Raw genomic sequence first — 25,725 nt, forward strand, 5'->3', positions numbered from 1 at the left:
TTGTACGATTAAAGGAACAAGACTTTGTTTCCACTTTTTGTAGGTCCATATGATTAAGTATATGCTCATTTTCTGTAACCGCAGCTTCCAGGCACTGTGCAGGTTACAGCCAAGCTGCAGAGATAGCTGTCAGCGGCACTGCTTTGGTAGGCTCCCCCTCAGAGCATCAGCAGCTTGCTTGGAAAGCAGACCTGGCAGCCAGCCACTTGGTAGACCTTTGCTTTTTCTTCCTGCATCCCTGACCTGTCTTTTCTTCTCTGAGACAAGCTTTTCCTTTCTTCTCTGCTGTCTGCAGTAAGTTCCAGTGGTTCCTGAGTGTATCCCCACTTCCACTGTTAGCTACAGCTCTGCTTGACAGAGGATGTGAGAGGAGGAAATATTTTGGAAGGCTTTGGTTTGGGCAGACAGTTATAAGTCTGTCCCATGAGGGACCAACCTCTACAGCGCTCAGCTATGTCAGTATGTGACACAGAGGTCACATACCTCCCTCTCCCCCAGCTCCATGGTGCCTCTCAGCTTCTTGTGCCTCACACGTGAGCAACGGCGTAAGTGTTCAGCTCAGTGCTGGGACCGTGTGAGTTCCCAGTGCTGGGAAGCTGCTGGAGGAATCAAATGAAAAAGGGGAGTCAGGGACCAATGTAAATGCTAAAGTCTTTATAAAAACCAATTTTTTCCCCTCTGCTGCTTACAGCTGTGTCAGCATTTTTGTGTGCATGCCTTGGTCCAGTTCTCTGTGGATCTGATTACGTCTTTTCTTTTCCTTTGGTTCCCTTCTTTCTATACTCTAAGCTCACCTTCAAAGGGGCGTACATGTGTTACAGCCTTTTCTTCTCACTGGTCCTGGAACATTTACCGATGTGGTAGCTGTCGTCTATACATGGCTGTAACAAAAGTTACTTACTACTTTTTGTATTTATGCTGACTTATGGCCAACCTATGACTCCAGGGAAGTCCTCAAAGCTTGATCGGCTGGTCTTACACAAACTGTGCTTTCCATTTTGTTTAAACATGAGCTCTTAGTACAAGCAACAGGTACCTGCAATTTCTTAGCAAAGGCTGTGCAAGATCAATGTTTCCCTTGATCCATAAGTCTCTAGAAACTTGCACACTGGTTAACACTGGTGGAAAGAGTCTCTCTATGATGTTTGTCATCAGTCATAAGAGGAGTCATTACCTACTGCGATGCTACTGAGGTATCTATGTGCCTTACATGAAAAACAAACTTACCATCAGAGGTTTTCTATGTATTGGCACTGTATGTAGGACCCATTTCTTCTCATTTATTAATTGACTCCACAGCAGACTGTCATGTTATCCACCTAGTATGTTCCAAATAAAAAGAAAGTAATGTTGCTGGCCTGTGGGAATCACAAAATGAAAATTAAAATTATTTCCAAGTGACATATATTATCTAAATGTTTTGAACTCCACAGTGATCTGTTGTGCTGACTTTTAATCAAGCCCTGTGTAAATTTTAATCTGAATAACTAATTCTAAGCAGTTTGTCTGTTCTGTACTAACCCTTTCCGATTTTACATAATCCTAAATGCAGTACACCTTTTCAGAAGGATTTTGTGTCAGCAGGAGCAGCACTCATGTCAAATGATGGCACTGGACCTAACTGCACCTTTTTAAAGTCAGCAGCAGCTTTGTCACTGGCCTCTGCGCACCTGGGTTTAAGCCTGTCACGGCTGACGAACGCTCGGTGCTTCAGGGTGGCGTTTCCCTCCCTGTTCTGCACGGAGCTGACTAATGGGGTTTCGTGGTGGGGCCTGTAAGATGTGAGTGAGGAGAGCTCAGACCGCCCCGTGCTCGGGCGAGGGCCCTGTGCTCGCCCTGGTGACGTGAGCCCGCCCTGGTGACGTGAACTGTGGCTGAGGCACTTACAAATGCTCTCAGAGCAGGTCCTGGTGCTTCAGGTCTGCCTAAGGTAGATCGCATGATTCGCTGGACACATTTTCTAAGTGTAGTCAGAAGGCGGGTTTTCATAATTTTATCATTTTGAAAATTTGCACAGAGCACATTTCCAAGCGCTTGCTTCAAGTTGCTTTGAGGTCAGTGACAGGGTTTCCTTTCACTTCCATGGGGACAGAATTGCTCCTGGAGCAACCTGAGGAAAAATTGGTAACTACAGAAGAGGTGTATTGCTTTCAGGAAAAAGAAAACAATCTAGGAAAGATGAACCTGTAACATATTTTACTCGTAAACAAATGTAGAATACAAGTTGTGCTGTAAGACAAGTTATTTGATTAATATGTGTGCAAATTTATGGAAGAAACATAGGCATTGTATTAACTGCTGAGTAGGAAAATCTTTACTGAAACCTGTACAGCCATGATCATACAGTGGGCACACACGCCTGAACTTCAGAGGACGCACTTTGCAGAGGACAAAGACAAGCTAGAGCGACCGGGCACCAAGGCACAGCAAGGCAGGTGCTTAAAGCCACCACTTAGCACTTCAGGGTCCTGCTCTGCCAGGGATACTGCATTGCGGAGAGCTGAAGATGAATTTTGGGAGTCTGTCCTAAGGTGCAGGTTGCTGTGTGCTGGGTACAGACCCAGCAGATGCTGTAGATAGGCTTAGCAGTACAGGGCATCCTGCCGAGTTCGCGGTTGCACGGTGCACACGGCAGATACCAGGAGGTAGGTGGCAATGTATGCCACCGTATCTGTCACTAGAATCAAGATTACAAGATCTTGGTTGGTGCTTCATATTCTAACACTATTTCTTGTTTCTGATTGTGCAACAGAAGTTAAACAGGATGGTACAAACCATAGGAACATTTGAGTCTGCGTGGTTGTGGGGAAACACAAGAAGCAAATGTTTTGCCTGCTGCTGTGTCACCAGCTCCAGGCTGCCCTGCAGCAGAGCCATTCGCGCGGGCTGAGCGCTGCCCATCCCGCCAGGCAGCGCGCAGGAGCTCTGACTCACAACGCTGGCTGACGCCTGTCACTCATAGAAGGAAAAGGCTTCCTTAGGCCTCCCCAAACTTGCTTGCCAGATGGGTGTGCGTACTGGATAAGGACAAGTAAGGAGGGCTGCATTGCCCGGCTGGAACCTCAAGAGGTCCAGTGGGCATCCCAAACTTGCCTGTGGCCATGCCTTCGGAGTGACCGCTTGCAGCATCCTACACTGTCAGCATTCCTGCAACATCTCTCACTTCATCATAGTTTTGCCCCTTGGGTCTCAGTGTGATTTTTTTGGCTTTGTATTTTTGTGCTTAGAGAGAAACATTTGGCTTCATAGGATCAAAAATTGTTGCTTGGTTTGTCATGCAGCATAAATTTATTGAAATTAGACCACAAGGTATATTCACCAAGCTGGTTGATTTTGTAGGTCTTAGCAGGGGCAAATGGAAGCTGAGGTTTTTGCAGATGAAACCAAGTGTGCACATTGGAATATGAAAGCCAAGTTGCTTCTACCTAGTACTGACTCAAAACTTCACAACAGAGTAGGCAGAACTGAACTTTGTTATCTCAGAGCTGAGCTTACAGTATCTGCTGTCATCAGCTGACAAAAGGAGCATGCATGGTGATTTCTGCTTTTTTTCTCTGCCTTCCCTGGAGCAGCAGCAGGAGCAAGCATAGCTTTCTGTGGTAGACACAACACTGAGAGAAACTTGCTGCCTTCAGCAATAGCAAACTTTCTGTGACTTTCTCTGTGACCATAGCTCATCCTTTTTCTCTAGAAGTCCTTTCTCGTATCCAGCTGAGGAGGGGAAACTAATGCAAAAAAAAAAAAAAAAAAAAAAAAAAAAAAAACAAACAAAAAACAAAAAACAACAAAAACCCAACATGTTGCCTAGTGAGCTGTAGTGAAAGCTGTAGTGAGCTGAGGAAAAGTCCTCAGATGGCTGGTAGCTGTCTCAGTATTTGAAGCAGCCTCAGGCTGTGCTGGTTTGCCCCAGTTCTGCTCTGAACATTTTTAAGTCCCAATGATTTCCACACTGGTTTTAAATCAGGAGCTCTGACACTGACAGGTGTAGCATGAAACTTGAACAGTATGTAATAGAAAGGCTTTAGCACTATCATTTTCAGCTGGGCCTGGGTAGGGGGCTGTATGTCCAACGAAAGCTGGAGTGAGGCTTTCCAGCAGCCTTCAGAGCTCCCGCTGAATCCACCAGGAACTGCTGCTGAAGAATGGTGGTGGGATCCAGGCGTTGTTCAAAATCTTGGCAACAAGAAAAAAATGAGAAAGAAAAGAAATGCAATGCATTCTGAAAGTTAGCTTAGGACTGGCTTTCTTGGAAAAACAGATTTTGGTAAAATATGAGTAATGTTTATTTTCCAGAGGCAAATTTGGATTTTTTTCATTGCAAATCTGTAATATTTTTGCTGACACCTGCATTTTTTAACTTTCTAATGATATTTCTAGCATTCAGAATTTGATATTTGTTTTACCTAGATTTTCTTAAAAAAAAATAGTCTATCATTTTAGAGTAGCTTTGACCTCATGCCATAAATCTATTCCTTAAGACATTTCCAAACTGCATTTCTTTTTGGTTTCTCCTTTTTTAATTGCTTGACTAAGCTTTTTTTTTTTTTTTTTTTTTTTTAATTATTATTCCGGTGCTGGTGTTGAACGAATTTAATTTTCTTCTGGCATCTAAGCTGTGCTGTTAATATTTAGCAATAATTAGAATAGCTTTTCTTATATTCATTTTTTCAGGATGTAGCAACTGCTCTGTCTCCAAATGCAAGAAACTCATTCCATTGACTTCAGTGTCCTTGGATCAAATGCAGGGGAGCAACAGGTCCTAATGTCAGAGTAGCTGACAACCTGACATAAAAATCAGACTTCTCTGAAACTCTAAAAGAATTATTTTCAAAATGTGGGAATATGTTACATAAACATTCTGCTTTGGGCCACACTATATAGCTGTAGCAATGTTTTAAATCTGTTTTTTTTTTTCATTCCTAGGTTACAAAAGATGAATTTTTGAACTACTATGCTGGAGTTAGTGCCTCTGTCGATAGTGATGCCTACTTCATTTTAATGATGAAGAAATCCTGGAAACTCTGACTTTCATTTTGGTTTGCCCTGATCTCTTTGCAATTAGAGACTATAAAGATACAAAATACAATTAAACTCAGCATGGGTTTGATTTTTTTTCCAGTTCCTGCCTGAGATATATGATCAGAGCTAACTGGTTTGAGGACACCAGCAAAGCTTTCCAGCGCTGGACACTTGCACGGGGCTTAATACGTTCAACAGATGGCGCTTAAAAGCCGAGAAACAGCCGCCCGAGGGAGATTCGGAGCTGCTGTGAGCAAAGGGCTGTGACTAGCAGCTGCGCTTCCAGCATCATTAGCTGTTTCCTTGTGTACCTGTACATTAGATTTGTTTTGCCAATGTCTTGATTTATACAGAAGTGCTTATCTGGGGTGCTTCGCGATCACTGTAATAAGGAACTATTTGACCCTAAAATAAATAATTCTTAATGGTTCAGCTCTCTGTTATGTTGCATTCCAGCTGGTTTTAAAAGAAAGCTTCAGAAACCCACAACCAAAATGATAATTATTGCAGGCCAAAAGCACATTAACTAAAAACCTACCCCTTTTCACCCCAGTACTGCAGGGCTGCAATATTACTGCATAAATGCGGGCCTTCAAGTCAATAAAAGCCAAGAAGCCTGCAAGGAGTTAAACTTCTGCCCCGTGGCAATACCCCGCCAGCGCTGGCGCATCCCTCCGTGCCAGAAAGGATGGTTTTAAGGCCGGCGTCTGCCTACCTAACGCGGCCCGGCTGGCGAGAGGAGCAGTCCTGCCCGCGGCCACCCTACAGACATGGGCAAAGACGTGTTTCGTCAATGCCTCTACGTGGACACGTGTGCGAGGAGAAGACGTGGTGAACGAGGTGGTAAACCCAGCCGGGAGCGAGCGCCGCCGCGGGGGGGGGGGGTAATTAACGCTTCTCAGCATCGTTAGGGCTGGGCTGTGAGCCAGTAGCTTCAAAAGGAAGCTGAAAGCTATTCATTAAGTAGTTTTGTACCTATATAAGCCCATCCAATATGTTTTGTATACTACGAGGTCACCTGTGAAGTTCAGGATTGCTGAAACTGGGACCGCTGAAACGTCATTGCGGCAGCACCTGAGAAGCAGTCGGTGGCCACTTATGCGGAAGACGTAGCTCCCGCCGCTCCGGGCAGACTGCCAGAGCGTAAGGAAATCTGCTGGTCGCTGCACGCTTCAGAAAAAGCTAATCCTCAGACAGAGTGACTGCGGTTGGAAGTTAGCACTCGTAAAAACGCAGCCTGGCAGGACTTGACTGAAACCGCTGTAACGACCGGCCTGTCGGCATTGACTGGTAGCAGCTGGATGTGGTTCAGTTAACTGGTTTCATGACAGTTTCTGAGAGCTAGGGGCCTTTTAAATCCTTATTGCTGACCTTCAGCCCTCCTTATCTGGACCACGCTGCTCACTGATCTCCTGAAAATACACTCTTCTAGACAGACTTTATAATATGCTCCGGGCAGTCTTGCAAGAAAGCAGCCCCTGTATCTGGCATGCGTTAGCTCGTACCGGTCCTTAAGAAAAGCAACAGTGGCAGGAATGAACACACTGCACAAGAGGCTTCGTAGCTTTCTACTAGTTGCATATTCATCAGCATTCAGTAACCTATTAATGAAGGACTGTTTCTGAGGCCGTAACAAATTTGCCTTAACGCACGCAGATTTATGCTGTTGCGAGCCAGGAGCTTGGCTGGCTCTCCTGGCGTGGATTCACTGCTGCACGCGGAGGCCTGCTCAGCGCTTCCAGCTGACCTGAGCACGGATAAGCCATTGAGAGGAAACAGGCTGCAATTGCAAACCACTACGTTCACTTAACCAGTTTCCAGGTGTTGGTCACCTGGGTGATGGGGAGCTAGGAGAAGCAGTGCAAACCATAGTAAATGAGGCTACGGAGAGGCTTCCGCGGTGAAAAGCGATGTCGAGGATACCGTTGTCTCTGGCATTGGCGTGTGGCCCAACGCTACGACTGCCAGGCCTGCCGGCCCCACACCAGCACCCCACGCCAGCCACGGTGCCGCAGACACAAGCAGGGATGGGTTCTATACTGGCCGACCACCGGTGGGACAGAAGTGGGAAGAAGTGGAAATCTAGCTGCGCTTGTCTCAGGGTGGTGGTTATGAAGGGAGGGGGAGAAAAATAAGCCAAGATCTGACGCAGCTTGAGGGCTTGTGAAGTCCCCGTCCCACCAGGGGTACAGTGGTTTGACAGCAGGGTCGCTGCCCTGCCACCCCCCAAAGGTGGCCGAACCCCTGTCCGTGGTACTGTCCCCAGCAGGGACACCGTGGCCTCGTGACAGCTAGCTGGAGCCCACCGCGTCGCCCTGACTTCAGTGGCAGCGGAGTGGGACCATCCTGACAGATGAGCGCGAGAAAGCTGAATCAGAGCACCATGAATATGTGGTGCAAAGAGCCTTTTAATAGGGTAAAACATTATAAAACCAAAGATACATTTCATCTAATTAAATAAGACATAAGAAGTAATAGAATGAATGTTTAAACATTAGCAGCTATGCAAAAATATGACTACCACATAGGAAAAATATGACTATTTCAGAGTAATTAAAGTAAATAAACATCAGGTTTATAATATTCTTCCTGCGTTAAAGAGCTACACGACTTTCCAGACAAACAGAAGGACCATGACTTACAGGTACCTTACTGTTTAAATAGTGCGAATAGATGTTTGTGAAGTCCCATTTAACCTTTTAAAATGTATGTATGAATTCAAAATAAGCATAGCACACACTGTACAGGATTTTTCTGATGTACTTTCACTTCTTCCTCTGTTTTCTTCTTATCTGTCACTGAGTTACCAGAACAGGATATCTTTCCAACACAATCTGTCTGCATCTACAATTGCACTGTGCAAGTCTTCATAATACAAGCATTACTAGCAGCTATATTAAAAAATTGAAATACAAGCATTACAAAGCAAATTAATGTCCAAAGCTTTCCTCTTTTCCTGTTGCATTATTCAACGCACCATTCTGCGAGAAACAACGATAAAAACACTTCCGTAAAATGTCACTGGAATACATGAGCCAAATCGTTGGGTCCTTCAAGGAGACCATGAAGTTGGCCCTAGCTGAAAGTTTCCATAATATCAGGTGGACCTGGAGAAGGTAGGTTGGGAGTACTGATTTTCTGAAGCAATCCATGTTATATATAACGACTTCTTAGTGGTTTTTACCAGTCAGAACAAGTTAGAGCAGCTCTGAGGAGAAGTCTTTTTTTAACCTGCATGACTGTGGGAATGTGTATGTTTTGATAAAGGAGAACTTGAAGCAGCTAGAGGGACCGAAACGTCACAGGGAGGTGAACCCCAATCCCAGAGCACAACACAGTGGCTTGGGTTTCCTGTGGCCACACTCCTTTCAGCTGTCATGCAACCCTGTGGCTATAGCAGCTTTATCTCCAAGCACATACTTCGCAACGTGTAGCATCCCAGAAGGCCTGCGAAGTGAGGCAGCCTTCTGTGTGGCAGCAGGTGGTGAAGCCCCGAGGAGCTGGATACAGAGTTCAGAAAAGGGAGACTGGGAAGGGACAGGTGCCTTCCTCAGTAATAACATTAAAATATTTAATATTTTTTACATTATCTTTATGAAGTACTTGTCTTTCTTCTTTTTTTTCCTTTCTTTCTTTTTTTTTTTTCCAATCACTGTCAGGATCCATGAAGCTCCATCGCTCTTACTAGGTTAGATGTTGCATGAGAAAAATATCTGGCCAAGTTCGATGTATTCTCATGCAGCCAGAGCCATTGGGAATAATGCTAGCGAACAAACACGCTAGCTCAGTCTTTCTGTCCTGTAAAGTACTTACTTGCTGCACTAATGCTTGTACAAGGGCTATCGAGAAAGACAGTCAAGTGTTTTACAGGTCCAATCCAGTTTACAGGAAGAGCTGGGACTTCACTTTTCATTAATTTTGTTGCATTTTCTTAATTAAAAAATGGTAGCAATGAAATACTGAATATCTTCAATATACAGCACAAGTACCTAAAGAGCCTAAAAATCACCTCCTCCGCAGATCTTCACCAACAGCAAAAAGTGGCTACATGTGGGATTTTACTTTGTTGTCATCCCTCTGAAAAAAATAGTCAGAGAAAAATGTCTGCATAAAGTGACTTCATGTGCCCTTTTTTCTGGGGACTCTGCAAGATCCCTTCACAGCGATCAAGCTCCTGAATCCCCAGAGAACTAATGCTTGATAGTAACTCTCATTTACTGGAGTTTTACAAGCTCTTGGAGTTCCTCCAACTGCAGGCGAGCTACTTTTGACCTACCTCAGCTTAAAAGATTCTATTTGATCTGAATTTGTTGCCATGCTTCTTGCTTAGGGATTAATAAGAGCTTAACTCTGCAACCAAGGGGCCAACAGAAGAGTTCACCAATGCGTGTGAGACGCACTTGATTCTCAGCTAGAGGTGCAATGGCGTTGTCCTGGATTAATCAGATCTGAAAATTAAAGTCAGGCTGAGTTAAATTTCATTTCTGTTGCAGTGGAGATTGTTACCAGCATACTGAGACTGAAGGTTAGGCCACAGACTGCTGAAATGCAGATGAATCCTCTTCTTTGTAAGAATAGCATTGCACAACGAGAAAGGTGCACCACAGAGATGTGCTACTCACTGACACAGGAGGCAGGAGAGCAAAGAGAAAAGTGTCCTGCTTGTGTTACAGAGAAACAATATTCTGTTGTTTTTTTTAAGGATTACTGATTTTTGTAAAAGCTGGACATTGTGATATATGCATCTTCATTATCTGGTGACCTAATTTCACTGTTAGGCTGCATATGGGGTGTCATGTCAGCATTCAGGGGCTCTGGTCTGGGTTGGCCTGAGGGGTACAAGAGAGAAGTGAAATGAAGGCCAGGACTGTCATTACACAGGGCTGTCCCATTGCTGCTGCAGACTTCATACGTACTGGAGCTGCAAAATTCTTCAGTGATCGGAAACTGGCTTTTACCCAAGAGTCCATTCAAAGCCTCAGCTGGCCAGATTCCCCCATAAGTGACAGGCAGGTTTACGTTGTTTTTGTTTATCATAGTAGGGCTATTCTTCAGGTTTGATCCACTGCTAAATTCTTCCGGAATATTTGCCTGTGGAGAAGCTGGTGGCTGCAGAAAACTCTCAATTTCAGCTTTTGCTTGAATGCCGTCCACTTTATGGATATGAACATAACCGAAACTCTCTGGGATAAAGATTATATCACAATTCTGCATGGCAAAGGGAACACTGTGGTCAGTAAACAGTGGGCACTGACTTAACAGAAAAGATACTTCGATAATAGCCAGCTGGAAAGCAGCTCTGCAGAGAAGGACCTGGGAGTCCCAGCAGACAGCAAGTTAACCATGAGCCAGCAATGTGCTCTTGTGGCCAAGAAGGACAATGGTATCCTGGGATGCAGTGGGAAAAGCATTACCAGCAGGTCAAGGAAGATGATCCTGCCTCTCTACTCAGCCCTGGGGAGGCCTCGTCTGGAGTACTGCGTCCAGTTCTGGGCTCCCCAGTACAAGAGGGACATAGAGCTACTGGAAAGAGTCCAGTACAGGGCTACAAGGATGATCAGAGGGCTGGAGCACCTGCCCTATGAGGAACGGCTGCGAGAGCTGGGCCTCTTCAGCCTGGGGAAAAGAAGACTGAGGGGGGATTTTATCAATGTCTACAAATATCTTAAGGGAGAGTGTCAAGAGGATGGGGCTGGACTCTTCTCAGTAGTGCCCTGCGACAGGACAAGAGGCAACAAGCACAAACTAAAACACAGGATGTTTCACTGAATATGAAGAAAAACTTCTCTGAGGATGACAGAGCACTGGAACAGGTTGCGCAGGGTGTCCTTCTCTGGAGAGAAGGACCTGTCTGGATGTGATCCTGTCTAACATGCTCTAGGTGACCCTGCTTGAGTAGAGGGGTTGGACTAGATGATCTCCAGAGGTCCTTCCAACCTCAACCGTTCTGTGATTCTGTGATTCTATGATAATCCATCTGATTTTAGAAGGGTATTTACTGAACTACCCTTGAACAGACTGATCAATGGGTTACCAGAGAATTAGCTATGACCTGGTTCAAAATCTTTTCCCATATTAATCTGAATCTCTCTAGCGGTGTCTTCCAGGCAGTGGTACTGGAGAGAGTTTTATGGTCTGTGCAGTGTGATAGTACTGTTTTACAGACTCTTCTGAGCCAGATTCACACCTGCTGTTTCATAGGAATGAATGTGCCGACCCACATGGTTCCTTTCAGTTTTATGTTCCTAATTTAGCAGTGTGGAAAGGAAATGTTTATCATGACTTCCTGAAGCATATTAAAGATCGCTGCACTAGAGAGTACAAGAGATGAAAGAATCTTTTTAGACCTCTGAAAATTAATAACTTGCTAGTAATGCACTAAGTGGAGACTGCTGTTCATTTGGCAGAACAGCACTGCTGAATTTCTTAGTGAAAAAATACTCTAGGTGTAGTTGTAAGCCAACTGGTTAAAAAACTGGTACAAATCTTATAGTCTGTAACATTTGTACAACAGGTCTTTGTCTGGCAAAAAATAGCTCAGGTATTTTATGGGACATGAGCAGTTCTGCTGGTCTACAAGGGTATATGAGCACCACCAGGCACATTTGCAGAGGGCCCCCCCAATCCAGCCCCATGATCGTAGCTACACAAGTCACAGGTCAGTTGGAAGGAGCCTTTGGATTCCATCTGGTCAACCTTCTGCCAGCAGCAGAGACCTAGGTTAGGTTATCCAGGACCCTGTCAAGCCAAGTCTTGAATATTTCCAGAGAGGTAGTTCCTACCTCTTTTCTCAGCAACCTGCACAAAATTTAATTGTTCTCTCAGTGAAGATTTTTTTTCTTATACCCAGATGAAATTTCCCCTGAAGCTACTTGCGTCTGTTTCCTCTTGTCCTGTCACCATGCACCCCTGTGAAGAGAGCACCTTCATCTTCTTATAGCTATCTTTTAGTTATTGGAAGGCTGTGATTAGCTCCTCTCTGATTTTTCTCTTTTCCAGATTGAACAAACCCAACCCCTTTAACTTTTCATCATATATCAAGTTCTTCAACAACTACATTTCTTTCTTTCTTTTTTTTTTTTTTTTTTGTGCAACTCAGCAGGTGGTTTAACTGTCTGTTATATTCATACCTTTCAACAATATCTGCCTGCGCAAATACTGCCTCTCTTGAAAGAAACTTGGAAGCCATTTCTGAAAGATGGCCTAGTCTCTGCAGCAAATGCACACACTGTCACGGATGCTAGTCACGCTTCCCATAGCCTAGACTCATGCAATGAGAGCAATAGAAGTACTTACATTTTTTGGCTTCTTGCACAGTTGCTCTACAGTTTTTTTACGATCAGGAAGGTTTGGCCACACAGCAGGCTTGATCCTGAAACAGTAATAGTAGACAAAAAGGAGCTCAAAAGCAGCCAGAGAGAGACTTGTTGCGATATAGGGGGTTCATACTGCGTTATTTGTACTAATTCTTGCAAAGTCTTAGAGATGGCTTGCATGCCTCAGAACAAAACAAAAACAGGAGAAGAAGAAGAGATGTAAAGGTCACCTAGTAGTCATTGCTCTTCTGAATGCACAGATTGCCACAGTTAAAGATACTTCCCTACTACCGGAAAAGCAGTAAATTGTGCTGGCAAAGGTCTCATTTTAATATGACTACTTTAACTGGGGTTTGTATGGTGAAAACAACTTCTGCAAGTGGAGCAATCTGCTGTGGTTAGTGCAAATTTGCATGTATAACAGCCTCTATGTGTATATATTGAACAAAGTATTGCATATGGTTCCACTCCCTGGCCAACTACCTGTGCTTCAGACATCTATGTTGTGGCCTTGTCCTATAGGTGTCATCTTATTGCCTTAATTAGCAAAGTTCTCTTGCTCTGTGACTCAAACCTTTCAGCCTTGCTGCATCTAGAAAATATTGCCCACTTGACACTCAGTGTTGCATTGATTGATATAGAAAACATAGATATAGATGTATATGAATCTATATTTATATGTGTCTGTGCATATACCTATACATACATAAAAACCTTCTTATTTTTAAAAAGGAGACCTTCGAGCTCAAAGGCTCTCACTATCTAAAGAGTGATTTTTCAGAGATTTTTATATATGTAGAACTTCTAGCAAAGTTAGGAGAATTACGAGTGCTCAGGAACACTGAAAAGCAAGGGGTAGAAATGTCCTATACTAGCAAATTAAGCAGCACCAAGAGCATTCCCTGGCAGACAGCTCAGATGTGAATACTGTTTAATTATTAGAATTGTCCTTGGCACAGTTTGAGCAGAGCCAGCTAGCACATCCTGAAACCATCCCCATGTGCACTGCAGGAATTAGCACAGCCCAAGAATCACCAACAGCTATCTTGCATGTAGCCATCTCCCTGGATATTGGCAGAGGCGGATGTTACAGGCCAGGGCCATTCGCGTCAGCTGGTCTGAACGCCACACAACAGCCTTGCGCATTTTACCTGCAAGTGGGTTATCTCCTATGACTAAATTTAAGACTTTCTCATTTCAGATTCTGGGTTCGCTAGATTATCTATTTATTTGTTTATTTCCTTAACTGTGTCTATTGGCTATCTCTTATATATAACACATAAAGGTGTTTTTTTTTAAAGGTGTACTTTTAAAGTACATTTACTAAATTTACAGATACCTATCTACCGCTCTGTAACTAATAAATGAAAAAAAAAACCAACATAAAGGACTGCCTCTGAAATAAAGCCTCAGTTCTAGCTTGACCACGTTGGAGTGGGAGATAGAGCTTGGCTTTGTCACATCAAATGTGACCTGCAGCAGGCTGGGCTCGTGACTGATGACATCAAGACCTCTTCCTAGGGAGCGCTGCCACGTTGCTCTTGAAGGGGTTTAAGTGTGAACATCCTGCTGACTCAGCGTATAAAAGAGAAAGAGACAATCTCTCCACTAAACAGTTTTCAGACCTCTTGGGACTTCACTAAAACCCATGTTTTGCTCTCCTTTCTGAATCTTGCTTGAGGCTCATGAGTCAAATGTGCCTCCAGTGAGACAGTGACACTATTTTGTGCTGGCTACAGCTCCCAAAAGATCCCACTGCTTCAAGCCCAAGACTGGAGTCTCTGCTCTTGAAGTGGCAGAGGATGAGAGCTTGTCTTCTACCTACCAACTCTGTCTCCTTGGTTGCCCACTTTTTTTTTTTTTTGCTCATTGCCTGTCTTTGGCTTGATATAGAGGCCCAGAGATGGAAAGAGACAAATATAACAGGGAAAGCAATAGGACTGTGAGAACAGGATTGGCTTCCAACTCCTTTTCTGATATGAAGAGACTTAGATTACCTCTTTTCCCAGAAAGTTAGGATCAGGAGAATCATGACAACTAACAAAATGAATCCCAGGGTGGAGAACATAATCATGACCATGTCAGTGTCTAAAGAAAAAAAAAGAACATCTGCTATTGCATATAAATACTTCACTGATAGCCACTGTGAAGGTAATGTCTCTTCAGACAATAAATTAGAAATTAATGCCAAACATTGCACTTTCCCATCATTGGAGTGATGCAATACTGAATTATTTCTTCAACCTCCCCAAAGGTGGAGAGAGGAAAGCTCTCAGAATTTCAATCCTTGGTTGAATGTTAAATTGGGTTCCCACTTGGATTAAAGCAGCTCAAAGTTCACTATCACCTCCAGCATGGGGAAGTTGACACTCGCTGTGTCTTTATCGCAATATTAGTGTGACTTTGAACTACATGTGGAGCCTTGAGGTCCCTGGAGCCTGAAGGAATGCAAAGGACCAGAAGGATTATTTGTGCTTGCAAGCAAGATGATGAGATTTTGTCCTGCATCGCATTTGTGATAGAAGTGACGTGTTTGCGTACCACCATCTGCATCTGACCTGCTCGCCTTAGCCAACACCCCTCCTGGGGCCATGTTTGGTTGCCACAGGGCACGGCAGCGCCCTGGTTCTTGCCCTCGCCACTCCTGGGGTGGCGGGGGAGTCAGGGCATCACTGATGGCAGCCTGAGGGCCCCAACTCTGCCTGCTCAGGCTGAGCTTTTTCTCACAAATGGAAGAAAGTGTTTTTTCCCCCTACCTTTCTCTGTGGAGTGTCCCCCAGTTGTTCTGAAGCTTTTGGAAGTGCTCCATTCACTCCATGTGCCCTTAAAATAATCTCCATTGGGCTTTGAACGGACTTTCACCTCATACAGTGCATCTTTTTCAAGATTTTTCCCCAGTAATTTTACCTGCAGGTATGGAGACTCTATTGTCTAAACACACAAACACAAAAAAAATCCATTAATTTTTCTAGAAAAGACAAAAGAAAGCATCCTCCAGGTTCAACAAAATGCAAGTCCAAGTCTTATTACTTAGAAGTGAACCACCCTAGCAAAGAGGTTTTCTAAACACTACACAGAAAGACCAAAGAAAAACAGTTGACAGTGGGCTCAAAAAGCAAGGACTCTTCGGCTGGACTTGCACAGCCTGAGGTTTTTCTGATAGGAGTCCCAACACATGATAATAGCGTGCGTCCTTGCATTCTTCTGCTGTTTGCTCTGCTTGCTCACTGTAAAGGTGATCATCACAGCATCAGCCTGGTTCAATAGCCAGGACAATATCACAATAGTCAGTTCAATATTCAGTTTAATTGTCAGGACGGTATCAGAAAGAGAGATAAATGCTGGGTAAGACCTGGCCGGAAAACAGAAGGGAGAAGGGAAAAATAAGGAAGACTGTGGTGCATGAAAAGACAACTTTTGAAAGAGCGATTGCAGGAAAGAAGCTGAAAATCCATTATGCAGGTCTGAGACACTCTCCACGTCGATGTATTCAGTTTTCTGAATCTGTCTCTTTCTCTAGTTACGGTTCTCCTGTGTTCCCTCTGTTAAGAATATACAGTACATGCTTTTAAAAGCCCACTGTCCGGACCAATGTTTGCACGGCTGCTCTTTTGGAAGAGGACATGCACATCTCTGCAGCCAGGCAGCCCTGCCTGGACTCAGGCCTGGTTCCCAGACATTTGTAGCCTGAAACACGGCCTGAGGCAGGGAGAGCTCCAGCACTGCGCGCTGGAGAGCTGACTCTACAGGACCCCCAGGCTGGAGAGGTTGCAAAGAGAAAGGGGCACAGAAATACCATTGCTATATAAAAAAAACGCCAGGTTGCAAGCTGAAAACACTAGAGGTCATACGATTTACTAACTGGTAGGCACAGAAAATAAGCACAAGGCCATCACAGCAAATATTACTAATAATATTCAGCATGGTTCTGTTTCTTTGTTATTTCTTCTATTTTCACTGCAGGGCATAAGCACAAATGAAGGACACTTCTGTAGTCCAGAGAAGTACGTAGTAGGCATAGTTGCCTTCCAACTGGAACTGCTTTGACTAAGGAAATATTTAAATGCCAAGCATTATATCTTCCCAGGTTTTCAACTGGGAAACACACTGTGCAAATCTGAGGTTTTTACATGATCCTGGCATTTCAGGTACTGTTAATTTCAGAAATTAGTGCAAGCATGTCTACATTGTCGCTTACCTTCCAAATTCCTTCTTCCAGACGATAGGCTATTTGGTGTATTAATTTTTCGTTCAAGTATTTCTTCCATGAGTGTGGTGTACTATAATGAATAACATATTCATTTGCCTCCTTTTGGTATGTGATATTTATATTAAATGGTATTTCTGGCTTCACTGCAAATGATAACAAAACAGGATATAATAGGATCAGATTAATGCTGCTACAAAATAAACAGGTTTGGTAAAGTCCATTCCAAGCTTGAGCCCCTCCTGGGTGACCTGTCATGACTCAGGGGACAGTGCATGGCTGGCCTGGTCTGGGCAAGCATAATGACAAGCTCCATTTCATCATTTCGCCCCAGGCCCAAGTGGGGCTTCATGTTCATCTGCTGTAGCAGAGGAGCTGCTTGGTGCAGCGTTCGCGGCAGGGACTGCACTCCCCTGGGCTGTGACGCTCAGTCCTTGGAAAATGATGTCAAAGCATCCCACACCCCTTCACTAGCTCTGCTTGGAGACCTGAGATTCAATCCCTCTAACCAGGGCTCTGAGACTTCTGCCTTCAGTTGAAGGTCTAGGTCTAGGTCTAGGCAAACAGAGTATTATAATAAGCCAGAAGTCAGCTGCACTGTTTCAATGGAGATTAACCAGGCTTGGATTTGAAGCAAAGGGAACGTCACACTCCACCATAATGTAAAATGTAGCCTAACCTACCACTGATCCCCCTCCTAGGACACTATTTTATATTTCATTTGGATATTTATATTTATATTTCATTTGAATTGTCCCTTATGTTTTGTATTGGACTACTTTTTTTCCTAGCAGCTTACATATCTTAGTAATGAGCAAAATGTTAGGTGTCTTACCAATGTCAGTTATAATTAGACTCCTGCAGATCTTTCTTTTCATCTCGGAGTCCATGCAAACGTCTCTATTCGAGAGTATATCAGTGAACTGTAAGAAATAGGCATCTTCCTGTTTCTCCATATTGGAACATACGTAACTGCTGTCCTCCTTGGTGCTGTTGGCCAAAGCAACACAACATTAGTTTCCTCTCAGTCTTATTAGAAAATAGTTAGGGACAACTTCTGATTGTTCACTTCACATTAACGAAAGTGAGATTCCATAGGAATAAGAAATAAGACACAATACCACGCAAACGAAGACCTTAACTGATTGATACTGTTTTTAGTCACGGTCTGTGAGTATAATAATCAAGCGATGTGAATCACAGCAGAGTCTTGGAGCTTTCCAAGAAAAAAAAAACAAGCCATTATTTAACCGGATATGTATGTGTTGTATCTTCAAAAACTATCTTACTGCTGCCATTTGTAAATACAGAGCAGTATGTTTGGATGCTCACTGAAGGTAAGGAGAAATTTCTTACTGACTGCAGTGGAAGCAAATACAGGACCAGCGCTCAGCCAGGCCATGAGGAAATTAATGGCAGTTTCACAGGTGGAAATATGTCTGCGTTCCTTCATCTGTGCGACTCCTGAGAGAGAGAGGTCTATCATAAAATTTAAGCCAAATCCCACGATTAAACCCATGAAAATAGAAAACAGAAAAATCCTAACAAACAAATTAGTTGAAAATAAGCAGTGATTAGAATAGCAAGATGAAAAAAAAAATCCACTTTTGCTGGCTGCCACAATACTTTCAGTTTCAGGAAAAACAGGCAAAGGGAAAAGCAAAAGTATGCAAAAAAAAAAAATTGAGCTTCTTCAGCTAGGTGCATCAGTGACAAAAACAAGGTAGAAAAGAGTTTCATGGCCTCAGACAGAAGTGGAGATGACTGATGTCTTGGTAGCTGTTTGGGTGTTTGTATACTCATACTACTGTTTATTTTTGTATGTCTGTGTGTGAGAAGATAATTGCTTTATTTTTATCTTGAACAAGATAATCACATTTTCCCCTCAGTGGACAACTGAGCTTCACACCAAAGAATTTTGTATGGAAAGGATCTGCCGCTTTAAAAACATTCCTACGTTGTTTTATTTGACTATCATCTAATCTAAAAGGAAAATGCTCTTTGTGCATGCTCAGCTTCACCAGTGATAACATATGGTCCAAAACAACAGAAGTAAGATCAGGAACATCACAGACATTATAACGCACATTAGAAACCCTTTTAGCTAATTCTTTTTCTTATTTGGGTGTTTGATTCTGTTCCAATAAACTCTTATTTTTTGCTGAATATAGTATTCAAACTTGGTACAACAGTCTGAATTAGAACTTTATTTTTTCCAATCCTCTTTCCCAGCGTAAGTCAGTGTGACTCACTGGTTCTTAGCATTTAGGCTTCCCAGAAGTTTTACTAAGGGACAGACAATAACATCGCGTACCACACGGCCAGGGTATAGTTAGTGTTGTGAGGAGGCAGCTCCGTAAAATTGCAAGTCAGGCTGCTGTAGGAATCTTTAAATTCCAGCTGACTGAAACAGTTGATGTCCAAATTATCTGGTTCATCGTCTCCAAAGGTCCCTAAGGAGAAATTCACAGATTAATGAAGTAAACCAGTGATTCATGGATCCGTTGTGAAAAAGGTTGTTTCTTTAAGTGGTTGCCTAAAAGGAAGAGGATCAACCTAGCAGTTTTGTAAAAGGAGAAGAAAGCTTGTTCAAAATGAAATGAAAAGCCAGTTCTACCTTTCAAGGTTGTTCTCCCTGTACGTGACCGAAACCCACCCACTCAGAACGTACTAAGGTGCACTCCACACCATCACGTTTTTGTGAACTATAAAATGACATTGCAGAGCAGTTGGCTTGATCAGACAAGACACGTATGCCTGCTCTTTTCTGTTAGTCACCGTCAAAGAGGGGTGCTGAAGTCATCTTGGAAACCTTCTATGTGAAAAAGTCCCAGGATAGACTGCAAAGCAGAGAACATAAATTGTGCAGTTTAATGCCTTGTAGCTTTGATGCGGCCGTTCTAGCCAAGGGCAGGGCCATTTCTAGTTTTAAAAGTTACAGATGAACTTTATATCAAGAAAAAAGTAGGAGCTACTCCATTTGAAAATCCCCTCAGAACTTTCTCAAAGCTTTTCCTATTAGAAACCACAAAACACTGCTAGCCCCTGTCATGCAAAGGGTGACACGACACACTCACGAAGCCCACTGAAAAGCAGAACGTTTTTGTCAAGGACCAAAATACTCTCGAAAATGAACAGAACAGAAATGTGCACTGAGAGATATACTCAGCGCAATTACTGCCGGCGATGCTGAGGGTTGATGCACAAGGCTAACATCTTCTCAGGGTAAGGGCTAGTCTCTGCAGGAGTTTTTTGTGTGGGAATTTCAGATCAGGACAGCCTGCAGCGCATCAAACGTCTTGCAGTTCTGAAGCAGTAGATCCATCCTGGAGGATGCAAGAAGAGCAATTCCCTTTGCTGTGCCTGCAGAAGGACCAGCTGCCCTGCAGACACCTGAGAGCATCAGTGCGGCATCTTCCCGCCCCTGCCCTGATCGTGCTGTGAAAGCGCGACCAGTTTCCATAATCCTGAGGAGACTGGAAAAATGGTATGAGTAGTTTTAGAAAAACAGGAGTATTTTGTTGTTATGAGGCAATTGAGTCCCATAGCACATTTTGACTATATTGTAGAGTTCTCCGAAATGTCGCAAATTTGGGCTCAGGAGGGAAAGCTCAAACTTTCTGCCAGAACACATGGCTTCCTGCCAATTCGCCTCGATGACTCATAAAACAATTACAATTTGACTAGCAGCATACGTCTCTTGTCCTGCACTTCGTATATATGAGGTCAACGAAACAAAAACTGATGCTTTTGAGAGGAGTCCTCTCTGGCAGAAACTGCCAAACCTTAGTGGGACTTCATGAAATCTCACCCATCATAGCTGAATAGTCAACGAAAGGGTTTCTGTGATGAGCCCTCAAGCACATCCTCTGTGGGAGGAACACCTCTGCTCCTTTACTGGTGGTTAAGGACTGCTGTGATGATATATAACCCTCTCCCCGGAAATCACCAAGGATTATTCCTGACTGACCCCCACCTTTGATTCTCTCCTACCAGCTTCTCAGAGAGGTGGCATTCTCGGGTGGTGGCACAGAGAAAACGAGAATCTGGCCGCTCCCGTGAGAACAGCAACTCACGTATCTGCACAGACAATGTGGGGAAATGCCCATGGAAACAGTTCCAATGGAAAATCCCTCCCAGAGAAAATGATTGTTATCGCTGATGTTGCACAGGTAAATTTGAACTGCTGAAGGGTGATGGAATATTGTGATTCACAGCTATACCAGTGACACATCTGTGTATTACTGTAGCTACTGTAGGTCCTGTGATCCCTGCCAGCCTACGGGGAGACCTTGTCTTGACTGGGAATACAACTGAAGATCCCAAATGGTCATGGTTTAACAACAGAAAGAAAGCAAGGGTGAGTTTTTTGATTGCTTTAAAATGTAAATAAAGAATAGCATCCATCAGAGTCCCCATCAGCCAGTGTTTCCTGCTGATGTCAAAGATGATATGCTTCTAGCGTGGGGTACATGAAGTAATTCAGAACTGCAGCAAAAAATGCAAACGTGGTGCCGAATGGGGCTGGGAGGAAGGCAGATGTGGCAGGCAGCAGGAGCGAGGGGAGTGCTGGATGCTGTATTAATTCAGAACTTGGAGTCTGCTGCTTTGAAAGGGTCCAAGCCACCCTCTGAGCTAAGAACGAGTGGCCATTTAGTGTGGCCATGAGCCACAGATGCCGTTCTAAGAAGAACCCTGCTCTCCTTGAAGGATGAGGAAATGTGGCATCTTTTACTAACATCGCCAGTTTGTAGGGATACTCTGTGCAGCACAGGCACGTGCCAAGCCGGTAGTGCGGTAGTCTAGTTGACCATCAGCATTTAAGAGAGAGAAACAGAGGTCAGTGCAACTCTAGAATGAGCACCGCAGCAGTTTCACACACGTGAAAGTTTTGTTCACCACAGCCTTGAGCCATCTGCACAGACACATATATACAAAAATGTACATTACGTGCAATTATTGATTGGTGAGTGAAAATGAGTGCACATATACACATATATTCCAAAATCAGGGGAAGACAAGTGAGCTCTTGATAGAAATGAATCTCTATTAAAAATATTTTAGATAGGAAGATATACCCAAAGCTTATATACACAGATATGTCACATTTGAAGCATTGCCAAGACCTCAGATACAAATTCTGGGAGCTTGGTTTGTTTATACTTACAGTTAGCACAAGGCAACATTAAAACTTATGAATTAGGATGACTTATCTCCATTTATATAAGAAATATAGATTGCTTGGTGCTTTCTGTGAATAAAAATAAATACATCATATTTTGTATAAACACACAAAAGCGATAAGCATCATATTAACAGGTATTAAGACAGTAAAAAACTTTCAGCTGTTTGATACTGCTTTGCTGAAAAGTGACAAAAATTTTAAGTCATTTTCCATGAGGCTGATTGCAAAATCAAAAGAAAGAAAAAGTTTTTGTCTTGTAGTTCAAATAGTCATTTAATGTTTAACTAGTCTAGCTCACCCTTGGGTACAGGATTTTACCTCTCAGACACTGAACTTTCATATTGTGATTATGTGGTTCCTTATTCATGGAAATCACATTCTAACCATAGAATATAAGACAATTAAACCTCATGATTGAGTTTAAGTATGCAATTTGAAAAGCTTTTCCTTGCACTACTACTCCACAGGCTGACAGTAATTTTGCTTTTAGCTGACATAACCCCAGATACGTTTCCCTAAACCTCAAAAACATCACACACAAACGCGTTCACTGTGTAGATGGTTTTGATGACTCCAACACTGCTCACACTGGTAAGGGTTCTTTATACGATTCAAAGTTCATAAGATGACATTTTTTTCCTTGAGAAGAGCAGACCACATGTCTGAGCCTGGTTCTGCTGAAATCAAGGCAGGGCTCAATATGGCGAGATTCTAGCGGGAGAAAACCCAGCCTCATAGCTACAAGCACGACACGTCCTTCACAGAAGTGGTTGTGTCTTGGGTTTGGACAATGTCCGAACGGTCCGAATCACAGCAGGAGCCCTGTGAACCTTTACCAAGAGAAGAGTAGCAGCAGAGCCCATGCACATGCTTACGCTTTATGCTCTGAAGCTACTGCAACTAACCACAACACATGAAACCAAAGGCACCGGTAAACGCCTGCAGGATCAGTGACTGAATTTTCCAGGTAGATGAAATGAACGTTTCCACAGACAGAGTCCTGTGAAATTTCTAGTCCCAATAGCAACAGACAGAATATTGATTGGATTGAGGATTAATCTGATTCAAGGAGAAATCATTTTAATCAGAACAGTTTTGATGTGGGTTGGACGAAGCAGACAAGTCTGTGGAGGAGGGCCGTTCCAGTGAGCTGTCCTGCCTGCTGACACCTAGTAAGATGCTGCCTCCTGCTTTCCCTCGCCTGTCCCTCCTGCCCCGCAGCAGCTGCTCCTCCTTCACGCTGCTTTGTAGCTCTCTTGCAGCTTTAGGGGATCTCCGCTCCCCTCTGCCTGGCTGCGGGTGGCAGGAAGAGTGGGGACAGAGCTGGGGGACAGTCTGCAGCTTATAAAAGAGGAGGTGGAGGCAAGAGCACTAGTGAACTTCTTCCCACCTCTGCTCATGAGAAAGGGGCGAGATGGTGCCTGCGTCCTGCTGCTGGCAGCACTTCGTCAGGAGGCAGGGTGAGGGTGGAAGTCGGCCGGGGAAGGCTGAAACATCCATCACCAGTGATTTACCCTGCGTTGTTTAACTTGTTGGCCAAAGCCATGCAACTCATAAAGAAACCACGGTAATCGCTCAGTGGGGATTTTCCAAATCTGTTTATTTCTAAGCAAAGGATTAATCCTGACTTACTGGAAGCCCTGAAGATTCCAATGATTTCAACTACAAATCATTTGTTTCCTTAGCTACTCACCACAGCAACTGCTTGCAAAAGCCAGCTCTAAACAAAGTGTATGTATGAAAGACAAACAGAAAAAAAAATGAGAGTTTGTTAGAGGCAGATCTAAGCTGTTCTGTGTTTTCTTCTAACTAATAAACTTACCATGCATGTCCCATGTAAGTATCTGTACAGCTATACATGTATATATGCATACATGTTATAATACATGACACAGGGAAAAAAAAAAAGAGATCCTCATGATTAGATCTGCGAGGTAGCATTGGTGCACAGGCATTACTTTCCTAAAAACCAAAACTCTGTTGCTCCCAAACAGTGAAATTCTGGAACCCTAAAATTACTGGTAACTGAGTGACTGTACATGTCCTTCATGCACAGTACAACAGACTTTGTCGGTGCTGTTTATATGAATGAATAGTGTTAGACAAGTAAGAGTTTAAAATATCTGGGGTTGCATCTGTAAATCCAGTTTTGCATCTCCCTTTTGAGAAAAGAGACAGTAGTTTTATTGTTGCTCTTTATATTTTGCCCTTTAATTTGGATAATTCTGCTGCTAAATAATTTTCACCTGTCTAAATGAAATACTGAAATCTGCAGTAAGCCTGAATTTAAACTGCTGAATTCATTTATAATTCTTTGGCGTACAAGTGATGGATGCTCATTAGTGATGGTCTGCTGAGAAGCTGCTGGTTGAACTGCTGCCTCAGCCACACTATCATCACGGAGACTGGGACTACCCTCATGTATAACTTATATAACCTTTTGAGGAAAAAGAAAATCTTTGGGTTTTGAAGTGGAAGAGGTTGGACCATGTTTGAGTTATATTAAAACATTTTCTTTGGAAGAAACTGCCAAGGGCAAGATAAGTCAGAACCTCACCCTTTTCTGACAGCAGCTCAGGGTAATTATAGCCAACAAAAGAACGAAATGGTTCCCTACCAACAGGCAAAATTATTCACAGAAAAACTAAATACACCGAGAAAGGCTAAACAAGTCTGATCTTGCATGCCCTCTGCATTCAGCTATCTCTGTGATTTTATTACAATTTAGACATCACAAGGAAAGCAGACCTGGGAATTCAATAGATAAAATCTTCTAGTTCCACATTCATCCAAGGTACTGGCAGTAACAGAAAGCCCAAACACTAAAATACTAACACATTTTACCCAGCAGTTATATCTTGGAGCTTGGAGCTCTTAACCCAGGTTTTCAAGATCATAGAGAATTGCAAAGATGAACATGAAATGACTCACCGTCACCATCTGCTGAGGTGCAACCACTTTCCCCAGAAGTGGTATGGAGAAAAAAGAAGAAAATGCTCAATACAGTACTCGTCCGTGTCATCCTGAGCTAGCTGCATGAGTGCAGTACATGTGTACACAAAACACTCCTTCAGTTACTTTATACTAGATGACAGAACAAACCCATTGCCTGATAAAGAGACCGCAGGCCGGGGGAAATGTAAACATGCCGACAAGGATGACTAGTGGCAGAAAGCAGGAAGCCTGCATGAAGATATTAGCTGAGCTTTTACTTTGAAACATGCTTCCCACTTCAAAACTAAGGGCCTGATTCATCAAGTCCATTGAACTCCTTGGGCAGAACCTGGCTAAGTCCAGTGAGTTGGGGGCAAATTTCCTGGATCGTGCCCCTAACTCTGCTAGCGTGATAATTGCTACTGATTTCCCTGAGAGCATGATTCAGTCCTTATATTATGCAGCCTGTCTCCAAAGATAGATAGCTCCAAAGCAGTGCTGAATTCTACCTTTGATTTCGGTTGTTTAGTTCCTCTCAATGGAGATACCTGGGTCCAAGGGAGAAAAGTTTTCAACTATGAAGTGCCAGTAATTATTCTTTAAGTGTTGGCATTGTACAAGTCCCAAACAAGGCAATGTTGAGCCAGACTAGTTGTGGTCTAAAAGACTAATCATGCAAAACCCTACTCCTAAGAACAAGGTGATACATCTTACAGATTTTCAAGCTTTGGACAAAACAGAGGCAGAAAGAGGAAGACAGAAAGGAGGTGCTAAATATTTCCTCTGCACACTTTCTGTGGCTCTGTATACACCAATGTACACCAGAGAGCAATACAGGGCTAGGCTCATTGCTGACTGATGTGGCTGGCTGCAAGTGAGCATAAGAGTCGGAGGAGGAGAGCAAGCACTGGCAAAGCCCAGGATGCACCAAAAAAAGCTTTATGTTGGGGGAGTAAAGGACACAGAAGGTAAAGTTGGTAAAGACGCCTAAGCAAACAGAAAAATGGTGACACTGTAAAGAAAGAGACTCAGAGTTCACAAGCCACATGGGCTTTTTAATCTGC

The 25,725-nt window shown here is 43.4% G+C and overlaps 1 protein-coding gene across 1 annotated transcript; it reads right to left on the minus strand.

The window, feature by feature from the left end:
- Window positions 1–7,510: 7,510 nt before the first annotated feature.
- Window positions 7,511–24,749, minus strand: IL7R (interleukin 7 receptor). Its single transcript, XM_062599423.1, has 8 exons — window positions 24,659–24,749; window positions 18,857–18,995; window positions 17,378–17,532; window positions 16,534–16,688; window positions 15,092–15,266; window positions 14,333–14,423; window positions 12,316–12,391; window positions 7,511–10,227 (listed from the first exon to the last, which is right to left on the minus strand). The coding sequence occupies exons 1-8, from the start codon at window positions 24,747–24,749 to the stop codon at window positions 9,724–9,726; spliced, it is 1,386 nt and encodes a 461-aa protein (XP_062455407.1). The 3' UTR covers window positions 7,511–9,723.
- Window positions 24,750–25,725: the final 976 nt, after the last annotated feature.

This window comes from Rhea pennata, chromosome Z (assembly GCF_028389875.1).
Source record: "Rhea pennata isolate bPtePen1 chromosome Z, bPtePen1.pri, whole genome shotgun sequence".
NCBI classification, from domain to species: domain Eukaryota; kingdom Metazoa; phylum Chordata; class Aves; order Rheiformes; family Rheidae; genus Rhea; species Rhea pennata.